Raw genomic sequence first — 14,316 nt, forward strand, 5'->3', positions numbered from 1 at the left:
AATTGAATGATAATTAAGTAATTGAAGTTGTAAACCTTATTAAGGGTTCCAAATGATTTTTTATAGGTGTAGCTTCATGAAATGACAGAATTAACTTGTTAACTTTACGGAAGATGGGAATTTTTTTTCTTTTCTTTTTTTGTATAAGTAAGGGATGGTGTTAAACTATCTTGCTGAAATGGTAAAGATTTTGGGTATTCGAAGAACTAATTAAATGAATAATTTTTATTAACACGGAGGAGATGGATTGTTTAAGTTTAGAGTTTGGAGTTAGAGATATTAATATTTGTTTACTTGTATTTGAATATTAGCCTAGGTTTGGTTTGGGAAGTCCGGGGGGTGGGGGATGGGATATAACATTGTGTAATATCTGTGATGTATTTCTTTTTTTTATGATAAAAACAATAAAATTTTATATTGGAAAAAAAAAAAAAGAGTAAGAAAAAAGTCAAAGTAATTACAGAAAATAAAGAAAAGAAGACCACTCGCATTGGTTTGCACGAACACTATTGCCTTTCTGTGTCTTACGAATCTTGCAAACCATATTTGCTTCCACCAATTCATACGTTACATTTTTTTTTCAGACTTCTCATCCCTCTTTCTGTCAGCCCTTCAGCTAAGCTAGATCAAAAAACAGACAGTTCAGGATATATCAGCAATGCTACCTGATTGTTGTAGGATACAATCATATAACCTTGAAAGCCTGTCATGGTGTCTCTCTGTCCCATCTTATACTAAATAAAGTTAATATGAGGTTATTTTGAGTTTATCTTTCTCACATTTTTTTCTATCTCTGTGTTACAGTATCTCTTGTCCAAATTCTTCCTCAAAGACTTACTTCTCCCTTCCCTCCTAAATGGCTGCCTCAAACTTTCCCCAAGATGCATGTTTAATTAAGCAACACGCAGGAGAAAAAAAAATCTAACACAAATTTTTGGATTGACTGGTTATCTATTTCTTCAAACACAAGAAGATGCTAGTTATGTTCCTCTATTTTAGTTTTATTGGACTTCCTGCTTTGGAAGGGGGGGGGGAACTCCAATAAATTAATTCTGGGGCTTCCAGAAAGAACAATAACAGTCCTTTGCTTTTCTCATTTGGATTTCTCACTCTTTTTAAAAGGGCCAAATTTGGTATATTGTCTACCAGAAGGAGGGGTTGGAGAATCTGGCTTTGTGTACATACATCTTTCCCTTCTTGAAATGTGTGTACTATAGGAGAGGAAGGAATGTATATTTTGTCCGAGCCTGTCTAAAATGAAAGCTACATCTACAGCAACTATCCACTATTTTTCTACCAGAATTTAAAGGAAGGAAGTTGGCTAAGACAGGGGTCCCCAACCCTCGGTCCGTGGACTGATACTGGACTGCGGCATGCCAGCAACCGGTCCGCACAAACAAGCAAAGCCCCATCCATGGGATGCAGACAGCACACCAAACCACGGCCCCTCCTGTCCACGGAAAAACATTTCTTCACAGAACTGGTCCCTGGTGCCCAAAAGATTGGGGACCTCTGGGCTAAGACATTCATATACCCATACTAGCTAAATAAATCAAGCAAGCAAGCAAGCAACCTGCAGGATAGGAAAGGAAAAGCATCTGAAAATCTAAAAAGTTCTGATCACAAGATCCCCAGAGCTTCATGGTTTCTTGTATTTGCCTACCAAATGAGATCCTAGGGCTTCTGCACTACATGCTTGTTGTGACAGATTTCTCTTTTCTTAGAATCTCCTGGCTTTGCTGTACCATTGGACAAGGATAATTATATGTACAAATCTTCTTTGGGCTTTAAATTTTCTCTGACAAAAGTTAAACTGGATTCCGTCTTGATTTTCACACCATTGTGGCAGCACTGCTGAAGGAAACCGGTTTGTCTTTTAGGAATTCCAGTGGAAGCAACTCTCAGAAATAGCTGCTGAATAAACTACAGGTTTAAGATGCAGTTAAGTATTAGGTGATAATGTGTCACAGGATGTTGATTACTGATGGTGGCCCAATCAAGCTGTAAATGCATGTTTGAAGTTTACCGCTTGAGATGCAGGGTAGAGGCTCACATTATTTAATTACTTCTCTATACTGACCAACCCACTATACTCCTCACACAAAATTGTGTACACAAAATGGGTATTTGTCAAGGAGAAAAAATATCTTAAAACTTTCCCATCAAATTTCATAGAACGGCAGCCTTTCTTTAACGGAACAACATTCAACTGCATCGGCTTGTCCTGCAGATTAAGGTTATATCTGTTACAGACACAAGCTCTACATGTCATGAGAATAGACTCAGACATTTGAATAGGGTTTGTAAAATTGCAGACCAAATGGATATACTTGTGGGAACTGGGTAAAAAAACCTAATCTTGAACTGTGTCTTCTTAAATGAATGCTATTAATGTGCAAATTGTAAGTCTTCTTACAAATGACACATTATGAACTGAGAAGTCAATAATTAATTAATTATACTTTATGAATTAATGAACTGTGGATTATGAATTAATAAGGTTATTTAATGTCAGTCACAGTTCACTAAGTTTTTCAGAGGGAATGATCTTTTAAGAGCTCTCCGAGGAAATGAGTGCTCACTTCTGACCAATAATGTTGAAATATTCTGTTGAATTCAGTGTTTTGATGGTAATTCAGGTCATTATCTAGGATTTGCTATTATTTGGATTCAGATCCCTGACACTTTTTTTTTAAACCAAAATTTCAAGTCACAGAGGAAGAATTTAGGAATAAGACACTAGCTGCAAAAACTTTAGTGACGGAAGAGATGATGATACTAAGATCTGAATCAGGAAATCTGTAACTCAGTATTGTCATCTGCCATAAATTATCTGAATGCACTTACTTTCTTCCAGATAAATAATATAAAATCATAGACTAAGTTACATGCTTTGTGTAATGCGGACCTACTTACAACATTATTGCAAGGTCACAGAATTGCTTCAAAGACTCACAGCATAATACAAGTGATAATCATCATGAAGGTTGAAGGCCATGATCCAGCATGGAAAACATGGGCTGAATTCTTCCTCTATTGTTTTATGAAAAAAGTCTAAAATTATGTTGAAAAACATAAATTTTGAGCATCAAGAAACTCAGAAATTTTCCTCAAATTGTGCCCTTGAAATGTGTGTGGGAGAATGGGAAATCTGTCTGAAGATGGAAGGCTGGAGTCAACCACATCAAGAAGTGTTGGCCTAGATCAGGGGTAGGCAACCTTGGCTCTTTTATGACTTGTGGACTTCAACTCCCAGCATAGCTGGGTCAGGAATTCTGGGAGTTGAAGTCCACGAGTCATAAAAGAGCCAAGGTTCCCTACCCCTAGCCTAGATTGTTGTCTACCCCTGGCCTAGATTGTACACCAGCTCTAGAAGGCAACTGTTCCTTTAAATCATTCATCCCTTATTGAATCAGGCTCCAACCCATTGTTCCAGCTCTTTGTCAACTGCTGAGGCTAGCATCAGATGCATGTGAACAGTGGGTGGCAAGCTATTATTAGGTGATATCTACCAGGAGTGTCAGTAATCAGGCTGGCTGGAGACACCTTAGCCCACGGGTGTCAAACTTGCCGCATCACGTGACGTGTTGCGATGTATCACGATTTTTTTTTTGCATTGCCAAAGCTGGGGTGGGCATGGCCTCCGCATGATGCAACTGGCCCGCAGGCTGGCATTTAACACCCCTGCCTTAGCCCATGACATCTAGAGGATTGAAAAGGTGGCTTGAAGGAGGGACAGCTGCTTTTGTTATGTCCTTCTGTTCATTCTCTGTAGGAGGATACTTCCACTTCTCTTAAAAACAACTTCCTGTGGGCAGCTGTATCATGATTTTTTTTACTGGCAAGTAGTTATGAGTGTAGTGTTTGCCTCCAGCAAATTTAAATGCAATGCTTACTTAATATACATTAAATTGCCTTCCTGTAGCTCTTCTATTGTCAGTGTGTTTTCTGTGCAGTTTTCAATTTGGAATCTATTCTTCTGGAATGTGGCTGTCAAGTTAACAAGAGAGGCCCACATAACTCATAACTGCCATAGAGGATACAGTCCTATACTGTACTGAATTTTAACATCAACATCCCACATTATTATCAGATTTAAGTGAACATCTCACCCCAGCAAGAAATAGTGGCAGATATCTTAAAGATGACAAATGATAAGAAGACGTGGGCCTCTCACCTATTTTTTGACAAACAGAAAAGAGATTTTGATGGCTTCCTCTTCTTCAGGGTCAGGACGTCCTTGTTCTCTATGCTCTTCTTTAAAATGAATCTTAGAGCAGAGTGGATTTGGGGAGTGTTGTACTCCATATTTCATATCTGGACATCATTTCCAATCCTCAAGTATGGTTGTGTCACTGTGGCATAATGAAATTTGACAAGTGTAGTATAATAGAAACAGTCCCCAAAATATGGCTTTGGCATATCTGGCTACTAATATGAATATATATGTATATGTATGATCTACATGTGTGTGTGTGTGTGTGTGTGTGTGTGTGTGCACAACACACATGCACACTTCACTTAAAGCAGGGATATGGAGGCAGAATATAACCTAGGAGGCCTCTTATCTAATCCTCCAAAACTCAGGTAGAGGTCCTTTCCCAAAGCCCCATCCTGGCTGTGATGCTGTTCTCACTTAGAGCACAGAAAAAGTCATTTTCTTGTCCTTAGCAAGGTACAATAGGAAGGAAGGAAAGAAGGAAGGAAGGAAGGAAGGAAGGAAGGAAGGAAGTTTTTTTGCTGAGGTTATCTCCTGTTGAACTCATATCTGGAGCCATCAGTTGCCCAGTCTCAGGTCTTAGTGAAAACTACACCATACTTAGAAAATTGTCAGGCGCATCCAATTACAAACTTCTCTAGATTTTCAGGCTTGTAAACATCAGATTTCTGCAATGTTAAATCAAAGTTACAGAAGCAAAACAAAAAAACCCCACAAAAACTCACAACACACCTCCATCTTTGTTCTATTTGTACAGTGCAATAGTCTATAAAGAGCAAAAATGAGCAAACATATATAAAATCCAGATGTTATTTTGTTGTTGTTTTTTTATGTGAATTCATATGATCAAACATACGTTTATCTGAAAATGAAAAGAGGCCCTTATGAATCAGACAAACCTGTGGAAAAGTAATATACTGTAAATAAAGCTGTGATTTTACATACCATAATATTGTCCTCAAAAGAGAAATAAGAGAGAGCTTTTGAGGAAGGCAATACATCTGATGGGAAAGGGCCTCTCAACACACATTATGGTGGGCTGTAAAGCTGAGCTACTGGTATTGCAAGATGTCAGAAGATTTTGTGAAGGGCATGTGAATAAGATTGTATTATGTTGAAGAACTGGGCATGGCTAGTCTAGTGAAGAGAAGGACCAGGGGTGACATGATAGCAATGTTCCAATATTTGAGGGGCTGTCACAAAGAGGAGGGTGGCAACCTATTTTCCAAAGCACTCAAAGGCCAGACAAGGAACAGTGGATGGAAACTTATCAAGGAGAGATTCAACCTAGAAATAAGGAGAAATTTTCTGATGGTGAGAATAGAATAGAATAGAATAGAATAGAATAGAATAGAATAGAATAGAATAGAATAGAATAGAATAGAATAGAATAATAACTTTATTGTCACTTTGAATGTACACTAATCAACATACATTAAAATGAAATTTTGTTGCATACAGCTCTCAAAGGGTCACCACCTCCAATATACACTACATAAATATGACAAAAATAAATAAATAAATAAATAAATAAATACAGAATTATGCATATACCCACATATATTATATGAGAAACAACACAGTCTAGTTCAGATTATGTATACATGTGCATGGTGAGAAAAACGAATCCTGCAATCAACCAATGAAACAGCTTGCCTTCAGAAGTTGTGGGTGCTTCATCACTGGAGACTTTCAAGAGAGACTGGACAGCCACTTGTCAGAAACGGTATAGAGTCTCCTGCTTGAGCAGGGGGAGTTGGACTAGATGACCTACAAGGTCCCTTCCAACTCTGTTATTCTGTAAACTTTCTGTAAACTTCTAAATTCTGGACAACTGCAGGTAGAGTACCTGAAGCAGTTGCTGAAAATTGGAAGTACATAGTAGTTCAAGTGGCATACTTCAGGCAACTGAATGTTTCAAAGGCACGAAGACTGTAAGATTGATGCATTTGAATGCTTTCTCTTCTATGGTTGCAGAGGACAGGTAATGAGATGGTCCCATATATATGGAACAGCCTATGCCCCTGAGGATTGGCCAGCTCGAGAGGGCCAAGCACATCCTTCAATGTGTGCTGCATAGAGACGTGTAATAGTTTTATCTCTCTGATATTGACAAGGCTGCCAGAGCATGCTGATGTGGCTGATGGATTATAATCCCTCTATAACATGCAAAGTGCTGTAGTTTATATGGCTCACCAGAAGCTGATTAAGTATAAGCAAATTTTGTAAATTCTGAAATAACATTGAATAGATATTTACATGTTACAAATTACAACTAAATCAATACTGATTTTTAATTAGCTTTAGATATAGAGTTTATTAATGATTATTATAACAAGTTTTAATATTATCTCAGCTTGTATTTTATTGCTTGCATTAGCATCAGTGTAAAACTTACAGCTGTAATGTTTACAGTCTTATGGTAGTAATATTAAATTTCAGTTGCTGAAATGGTTGCTCTTGTTCTGTTTGTATAATTTTATGGGTTGTTTTTTTTTGCTGGTCTGTGACTGAAATAAAGATTGTTATATTACTTTTAGTGTTGTCGTTAAACACACGCATAGAGAGACAGAAATGTTCCTTAGTCCATTTTTTGACTTGGTCAATTTCTAAAGTTACATTCAGTATGGTAGAGGAATGAGATTTTAGAAAATGTATAGCTGTCCTTCTGGGAAAAAAATCTACCGTGATTATTATTAAGAACAAATGTAAAAATTTAAAAATGATGGATATTAGAAACAATGTAGGAAACATAAATCAGAGGATCACAAGAAGACAATAGGAAAGTGAGTCAACAAAGATACAAGCACTGGCCAGTCCAAACAACTCCCACAGAGAGAACTATCCATGTGCAGCTATTATGCCAGCACCAGCCTTGGCATGGCACCACTATATCCCTATGATGTCCTCCTTTTGGGGTAATTTAATCTATTTTTATTTCATCTGAGAGGACTGAAGAATTACAGTACTGTGTAGACAATCTGTTAGTACTGACAAATTACAAGAGATTCAAGGATGATCAAGGAACTAAAAATTAAGTCCTGTGAAATAAGATTGAAAGGGGGCAGGGTTAGAGGATGAGGAGGGATTTGATTTATGGAACTTTGTGAGATATTTTAATCAATAGGACATGGTGTCCATCTGTAGTCTTCCAGCATCAATTTCTGAAACCTACCCTTGAGAAAGATTGCAACTACCGGAATCCAGATGGATTGGTGATACATCCATATTATCCAATGGTTGATAACATCAAATACTGCAGAGATTATTTCCATCCACACATCAGATGGAAATAAATTCAGATAGACAATATATAATCCAGAAATATCTAGTTGCCATCACTTTGGGCATATGTACAATGAAAACATAGTAATAGTACTGGTTTATGACATCATTCACCCACTCCCAATTCAGGAAGAAAAAAAATAGTCCTTAAGAAACACTAGACATCTGGTGCGCCTTATTTTATCCAACAATCACTGAAGTGATATCTTGATTAAAGTGAAGATTTGCAATACAAAGGCTAAGAATGGGTGGGTCAAAGATGATCCCAGAGATACCCTATGGCGCCAAACCACCTCCAAAGTTATTATGGAGTCCCATGATAGAGACACCAGAAGATGAAGGTAAGTTAGTATTCATGCTGATGGCATCTTTTACTGTAATATGAATTGTTGCTGAGCTTATCCATTGAATAGCTATAGAATATATTTGCACATGTATATGTATTTCCCCCCTTCTTTTCAATTGTGATGGATTCTTAGAGACTGCCTGGAGAAGCCCCTGCAGGGTTTTTTTGGCACGGTGTTTCAGAAGTGATTTGCCCTTGCCTCCTTCTTAGAGCTGAGAGAAAGTGACTGGCCCAAGGTCAACCAGCTAGCTTTGTGCCTAATAAAAAAAGGGACAGTGGAAATACATTACAGTACTGAATGTAAAGAAGTGGAGTTACATGAGATATTTCTATTTAGGATACTTCTTCCCTTCCTTTTCTTTTTTTAATAATAAAAAACAAATGCCAACTTCCAGTTCCTTTGTTCTTTGAGCACTGATGGGGAATAGGGTTCTCTCTTTGTCCCTCTATTATTTTATTTTAGCCTTGAGCTAAACTATTATGGCCGTCACCTAAAGGTACCGACAACACTGTCATCTGAGCAGTTTAGTGCTATTAATATAATAATGATAATGATGATAAAGTTGGAAGGGACCTTGGAGGTCATCTAGTCCAACCCCCTGCTCAGGCAGGAAACCCTATACCATTTCGGACATATGGCTGTCCAGTTTTTTCTTAAAAACTTCCAGTGTTGGCGCATTCACTGCTTCTGGAGGCAGGTTGTTCCACTGGTTAATTGTTCTAACTGTCAGGAAGTTTCTCCTTAGTTCTAGGTTGCTTCTCTCTTTGGTTAGCTTCCACCCGTTGCTCCTTGTCCTGCCTTCAGGCGCTTTGGAAAATATTGAACAATATTGAATATTGAACAATTCTGATCGGTCTCTAGAGCAGTACTCACTTTAGTGAAACACGAGTAGAGTGGCAGCCAAGCAGACTGAGTAGAAACTAGAGGGAAGAATTATAATGCCTGCATGAATCTAATGTGGCAATAAACATCACTCCAATCCCGGTCACTACTGGTCACCTGAGATTGCCTTTGGCCTAACCGGTAAGTTCAAAGCATATCACTTGGATGCAATCAGCTAAAAATGGAAAACACCACTCAGAACCCAGTACAGGTAAAGTTAAACATCTATATGTCTCTCTCATTGGCTGTGGTGAAGGGAAAGTTTTACCGCATAGTAGAAATAGGATGTTGTCAGGATATGCTCCTACCATAACTGAGTGTGACTATTAAGGTATCTTCCCTATCTCTGATTTTATGTTCTGGTGGCTACTAATTAAATTTAACACTCTTGACTCCTGTACCTATTGGCTCAACGATAAATTCAAAGAGATTTACAGCCAAGAAAGATTTTTAATCACATGCTCAGCACTTTGGGGACCCAGCGCTTTGTAGTGCAATGATTGAAATATTGAATTAGGAGTAGAGAGACCCTAGCATTCAGATTTTCAACCGTTATGTTTATTAATGGAGTATTTTTCAGCCTAACCAGTATGGAGTTCTTATCGGGATGCAATTAGATAGCAGGGAGGGTGGATCACATATATCTCCTTTAGCTCTTAGAGAAAAGTTGAAATAAAAAAAATAAAACAATAGTACAAAATAGAAAATAGAAATCAGAGGATTGGAGGAACAAATGCCCTGCTTTGCCTATACTGCTTAAAGACAGCATAGGCAAAACAGGACATTATATACAGATGTAAAAAAGATCTTGAGACTCTAGAAATAGTACAGAGAAGAGCAACAAACATGATCAGGGGACTGGAGGCTAAAACATATAAAAAACAGTTTCTGGAATTGGGTATGTCTTGTTTAATGAAGAGAAGGACATGATAGCATTGTTCCAATATCTCAGGGGCTGCCACAAAGAAGAGGGAATCAAACTATTCTCCAAAGCACCTGAAGGCCGGACAAGAAGCAATGGATGGAAACTAATCAAGGAGAGAAGCAACCTAGAACTAAGGAGAAATTTCCTGACAGTTAGAACAATTAATCAGTGGAACAACTTGCCTCCAGAAGTTGTGAATGCTCCAACACTGGAAGTTTTAAAGAAGAGATTGACAACCATTTATCTGAAATGGTATAGGGTTTCCTGCCTGAGCAGGGGGTTGGACTAGAAGACCTTCAAGGTCCCTTCCAGCTCTGTTGTTATTGTTATTATTATTATATACCTTGTGGTTTGTGCCTCTTATTTTTCATGTGGTTTAATGTGCTTTCTTTAGCTTTTCTTATTCTAATGAGCTTTTTTTAAAAAAGCGCAGATGCATTGCATTTGGTTAAAAAAAATGTCAGTTCCAATTAATGGCATTGTACTTAGTAACTAAATCAAGCCAGCATAATGATCACAGATTGTGACTGGGGAGACCCAGTTCAAGTCCTGCTTGCAACAGATATTCCTGGGTGGCTTTTAGGCTAATCCCTATCTCTTGCTGAGCTGTTGTTGTGGGAATGAAATGAGAGGAGAGCTCTATATATGCAATATGTAAACAAATGAATAAGTAGACCCATTTTTGCTAAATATGGTGGTTTCTCCATCCCCTGTGCTTCACTCTTTACAGCGGCCAGGAAGGCTCTAATCAAAACACCAAAGGACTCTTTCCACCAGGTATGTGACTTTTGCTTGTTAGTTGTGAAATCTCCTGATACATACTACAATATATACATGCACTTTCCACTTAAGTATTTACACTTTGTACCTTATACCAAAGATGGTTTGTATAGGAGGACCTTGTGGTACAAATCTTTCTTCCCTACCTTACTAGATTTTCAGTGTAAAATTAGAAGTAGATCCTGGGAAGGAAATAAAGAGGAGCACATTCAGTGGTGGGATTCAGCCGGTTCACACCACTTCGGCAGAACCGGTAGCTAATTTTTTGTTGCCCAAGCCCAGAATGGACTTCTGGAAGTGGCATCTACACAGAAGACCAGTTGTTCAAATATTTGAATGCCACCACTGAGCAAATAAAAATTTTTGTGAAAGAAGTTGGATGATTGTACACTAATGCTACATCTGGAAGCATCCCAGGAGAAAAGTTCAGGAGTGGATCACTGCTCACTCTGCAGGACTCCTGAATTCTGCATGAACCCAAGGAATGATAGTTTAATAGGTGTGATGGAAGGAAGTGAGGAGGTGGATCGCCAGGAGGAAGGGGGATGAATTCCAGAGGTATGAAAGGCAACTTAGCCCAGGTATTATGTGTGAGAGAAAGAGGGGGAAGACAACACCTGCTTAATAGGAGCCCTGGTGGTGCAGTGGTTAAAATGCAGTATTGCAGGCTAACTCTGTCCACAGCCAGGAGTTTGATCCTGACTGGTTCAAGGTTGACTCAGCCTTTCATCCTTCCAAAGTCAGTAAAATGAGGACTCAGATTTTGGGGTCAATATGCTGACATTGTAAACTGCCCAGAGACTGCTGTAAACCACTGTGGGGCAGTATATAAGTCTAATTGCTATTGCTATTGCTATTAATAGTTCACAGAATATTTTATAGATGCAGATAGTAGAAGCCTCAGTCTGGTAAGATTTGTCTGTGGGTGTGAAATAAAAAAAAAAAGTCAGTTTGGAATAATTGCCACATTCCCTGTGGGTGTGTGTAAGTGAGATAGATTTGGAATTTTTAAAGTCAGCTAAATTTGTTACTAGGTTCAAGTTTTGCTAGCTACAGTCAGGGGCTCAAAAGTCGTTGTTTTCAAGACTTTCGAAAATCAATCCTTCATTTTCTTTGCCAAGCTTTCTTTATTATGGCAGCCTAATTTAAGAAGAAAATATCATGTTGCATTTTAATGGAGCTTGTTTTAATTGTTTTAAATTAATTGGCTTTAATTGCTTTAATTTTTGTTACTGTGCATTTTAAAATGGACATTTGCAAGTTGCTTAGAGCAAGAATTATATTAATTGTGTAATAAAATAAGATTGAGGAAATTGCTCCTGTTAAACGACTGGGAGCTAGCAATCCTTCCAGACTTACTGTAGATCATCCAGGGATCTGGAGATAAATTCCAATCTACCTTCTACCAACAACTGAACTAAAATTATCTAGATGAGTTTGGCCATTCATGACTAAGAGCAACATCTTAGTGTAGGCTCTGATTAACTTTATCCTGCATTCTCCCACCATTCATGCTTGGCATTGCCCTTCTGAGAAAATTACAGTTGCAATTCATGAAGCAACAAGCCCAAGCAGCACATAAATTATTTCCAGGACTCCATCAGTAGGGAGGGGCATTGCACTTACTGACCTAAATGAAAATAAAGAAACTAAGTTATTAAGACTGGATGGGAATTTTGGTATAAAGATTCTGAGACAAATAACCAGGTGACTTTTCCTTTGAGGCGAGTTCATCTCCTGACGACTTCACAGATATGTCCATGAAATTTTATTGGCAGTTAATATGGATGCACTTCACCGTTGCGTTCTAGTTTGTTTGCTTGTTGGTTAAATAACCTTTCAGTCTAGTTTACAGCCCTAGATTTTACTGCTAATTTCATATTCAAGAACCACCCAGATCCAGCCCTGCTCAGCTTTCTGAAATCAACCATGGTGGTCTAGGATTGCCGGGACAACTACACCATTTAGTGGACAACAAATATGTTTCTGACGACATGAACTCTATGTTTCATGCCCAAGGCAATTTTGACGATTTTTGTTTTTAATCTCCCTCCAGATTCCTTCTGAAACTTACCCATGTAGTCCTTTCAAATATAGAACCAAAGTCTACTCATTTGATCCTGGTCTCATCCCACCTACCATCGTAGAGCAACTTGATCTAGCTAGCTTGAAGAAGCAGTGCCCATATCGCAAGAAATTGGAAAAGGCAAAATCTAAGTCTGTAAAGAAAAGGTAAGGGATGGGATACTGAGTTTCTGTTACTAGTAGGCAGGCAAGACCAGTTATATTTATAGCATCAATTAACAGTTGCCACCTGCAGTGCAAAAAAAAAAAAAGGGGGGGCTTATTGTGTTTGGCTGATATTATACCCTTTGATAAGCTGACCACTTGCTTAGGATCATGGTATCCTTTGCCCAAACAGATAGATGGTACAGCAAAATAATTTTCAACAATTAAGGTTTGGTCTTTTGAAGCGTGTCTAACTTTCCTAAAATATCTTGTTTTGAATAATGGAAACAATTACCCTGAAGCAAAAAATAAAGTTATCTTTTAAACTTACTGGTTGGACATATAGGTAGTCCTCGGCTTACAACAGTTCATTTAGTGACTGTTCAAAGGTACAACGGCATTGAAAAAAAGTGACATAACCGTTTTTACACTTACAACCATAGCTGCGTCCCCAGGGTCATGAGACCAAAATTCAGACGCTCGGGCAACTGACTCACATTTATGATAGTTGCAGTGTCCTGGGGTCATGCGAATCTCCTTTTGCAAACTTCTGACAAGCAAAGTCAATGGAGAAGCCGGATTCATTTAGCAACCACATTACTAACTTAACAATTGCAGTGATTCACTGAACAACCCTGGCAAGAAAGCTCATGAAATAGGGCAAAATTCACTTAACAAAAGTTTCACTTAGCAACAGAAATGTGGGGTTCAGTTGTGGTCGCAAACCGAGGACTACCTGTAGTGGGTGCATCAGAGTCCCATTACCTCAGAAAGGTGCCCAGTGGGGGGAAAGCAGCTTCAGATAAGACTACAGTCGATCCTCCTTCTCCAGATTGCTCAGCTAAGGGGCACATTTTTATCTTTACTTGGAAGCGTACAAAAATATATACTTTAGTTCCAAATTTTGATTTGGAACTAACGTTTTTTTTTCTAGAATCCTGTTAGTGGATGTATTACAGAGACCATTTTTTTTTCTAAACCACAGAACTCGGGTTATTGTCCTATTCCAGGAGTTAACAACCTATTTTTTCAAGTATGCAGATTGGTCTGTCTGCCCGAGAGATTCGCCTTACTGAGTTCATCCATGCTTGTATCCAATGGACCTCTCGGTCTTGAATAACAATGGGCTGTTCATATGCAGATTGTATCATTTGTTGCTGATGGAGCACTTTCCTTACTGCTTCCATTGTTTTCCAGGAGATGAGAGGTCAGGATAATGTAAGGACACTACAGTTAGGATTAACTTATTCAATGCCCCTTCAGTTGACAACAGGGAAACTTTCTCCCCAGGCAGAGTGCAATTTTTGTAATGCTGTGGAATGACGCGGATCTGTTTGTGTGGTGGAAATACAACCAAGTGGTTTAAGATGGAATCATGTGGCTGGAATTATGGGGAAAACACAAACGGCATGGAGAGAAGTGCATTTATGTCAGGTTCTACATTTGTTTAGATTATGGTCTTACCAACGTTTGCTGTGGAATATTACTCCATTCTTAGTCCTGATTAAAATAACCTTATTCCCATTAGCTGCACTGGAAAGGAGAAAAGGAAGGGGGAGGGACTCCAGACAAAGGCGCACTGATGACTGTTGTGCCCAGATTGTAATAGCTGAGGGTTGGATTTGAAGCAACTTGGTGCCTAACTAGAA

General features: G+C 38.5%; 1 protein-coding gene across 1 annotated transcript in view; it reads left to right on the forward strand.

Moving 5' to 3' along the window:
* Window positions 1-7,748: 7,748 nt before the first annotated feature.
* HEATR9 (HEAT repeat containing 9) overlaps window positions 7,749-14,316 on the forward strand; it is a 33,508-nt gene continuing 26,940 nt past the window's right edge. The window contains exons 1-3 of the mRNA XM_029283293.1: window positions 7,749-7,845; window positions 10,389-10,435; window positions 12,495-12,670. Coding sequence (XP_029139126.1) covers window positions 7,749-7,845; window positions 10,389-10,435; window positions 12,495-12,670 — 320 coding nt within the window. The remainder of the gene's footprint in view (window positions 7,846-10,388; window positions 10,436-12,494; window positions 12,671-14,316) is intronic.

The sequence above is a fragment of the Protobothrops mucrosquamatus genome, unplaced genomic scaffold (genome assembly GCF_001527695.2).
Source record: "Protobothrops mucrosquamatus isolate PMUCROS unplaced genomic scaffold, P.Mucros_1.0 scaffold_52, whole genome shotgun sequence".
In the NCBI taxonomy this organism is placed as follows: Eukaryota; Metazoa; Chordata; class Lepidosauria; order Squamata; family Viperidae; genus Protobothrops; species Protobothrops mucrosquamatus.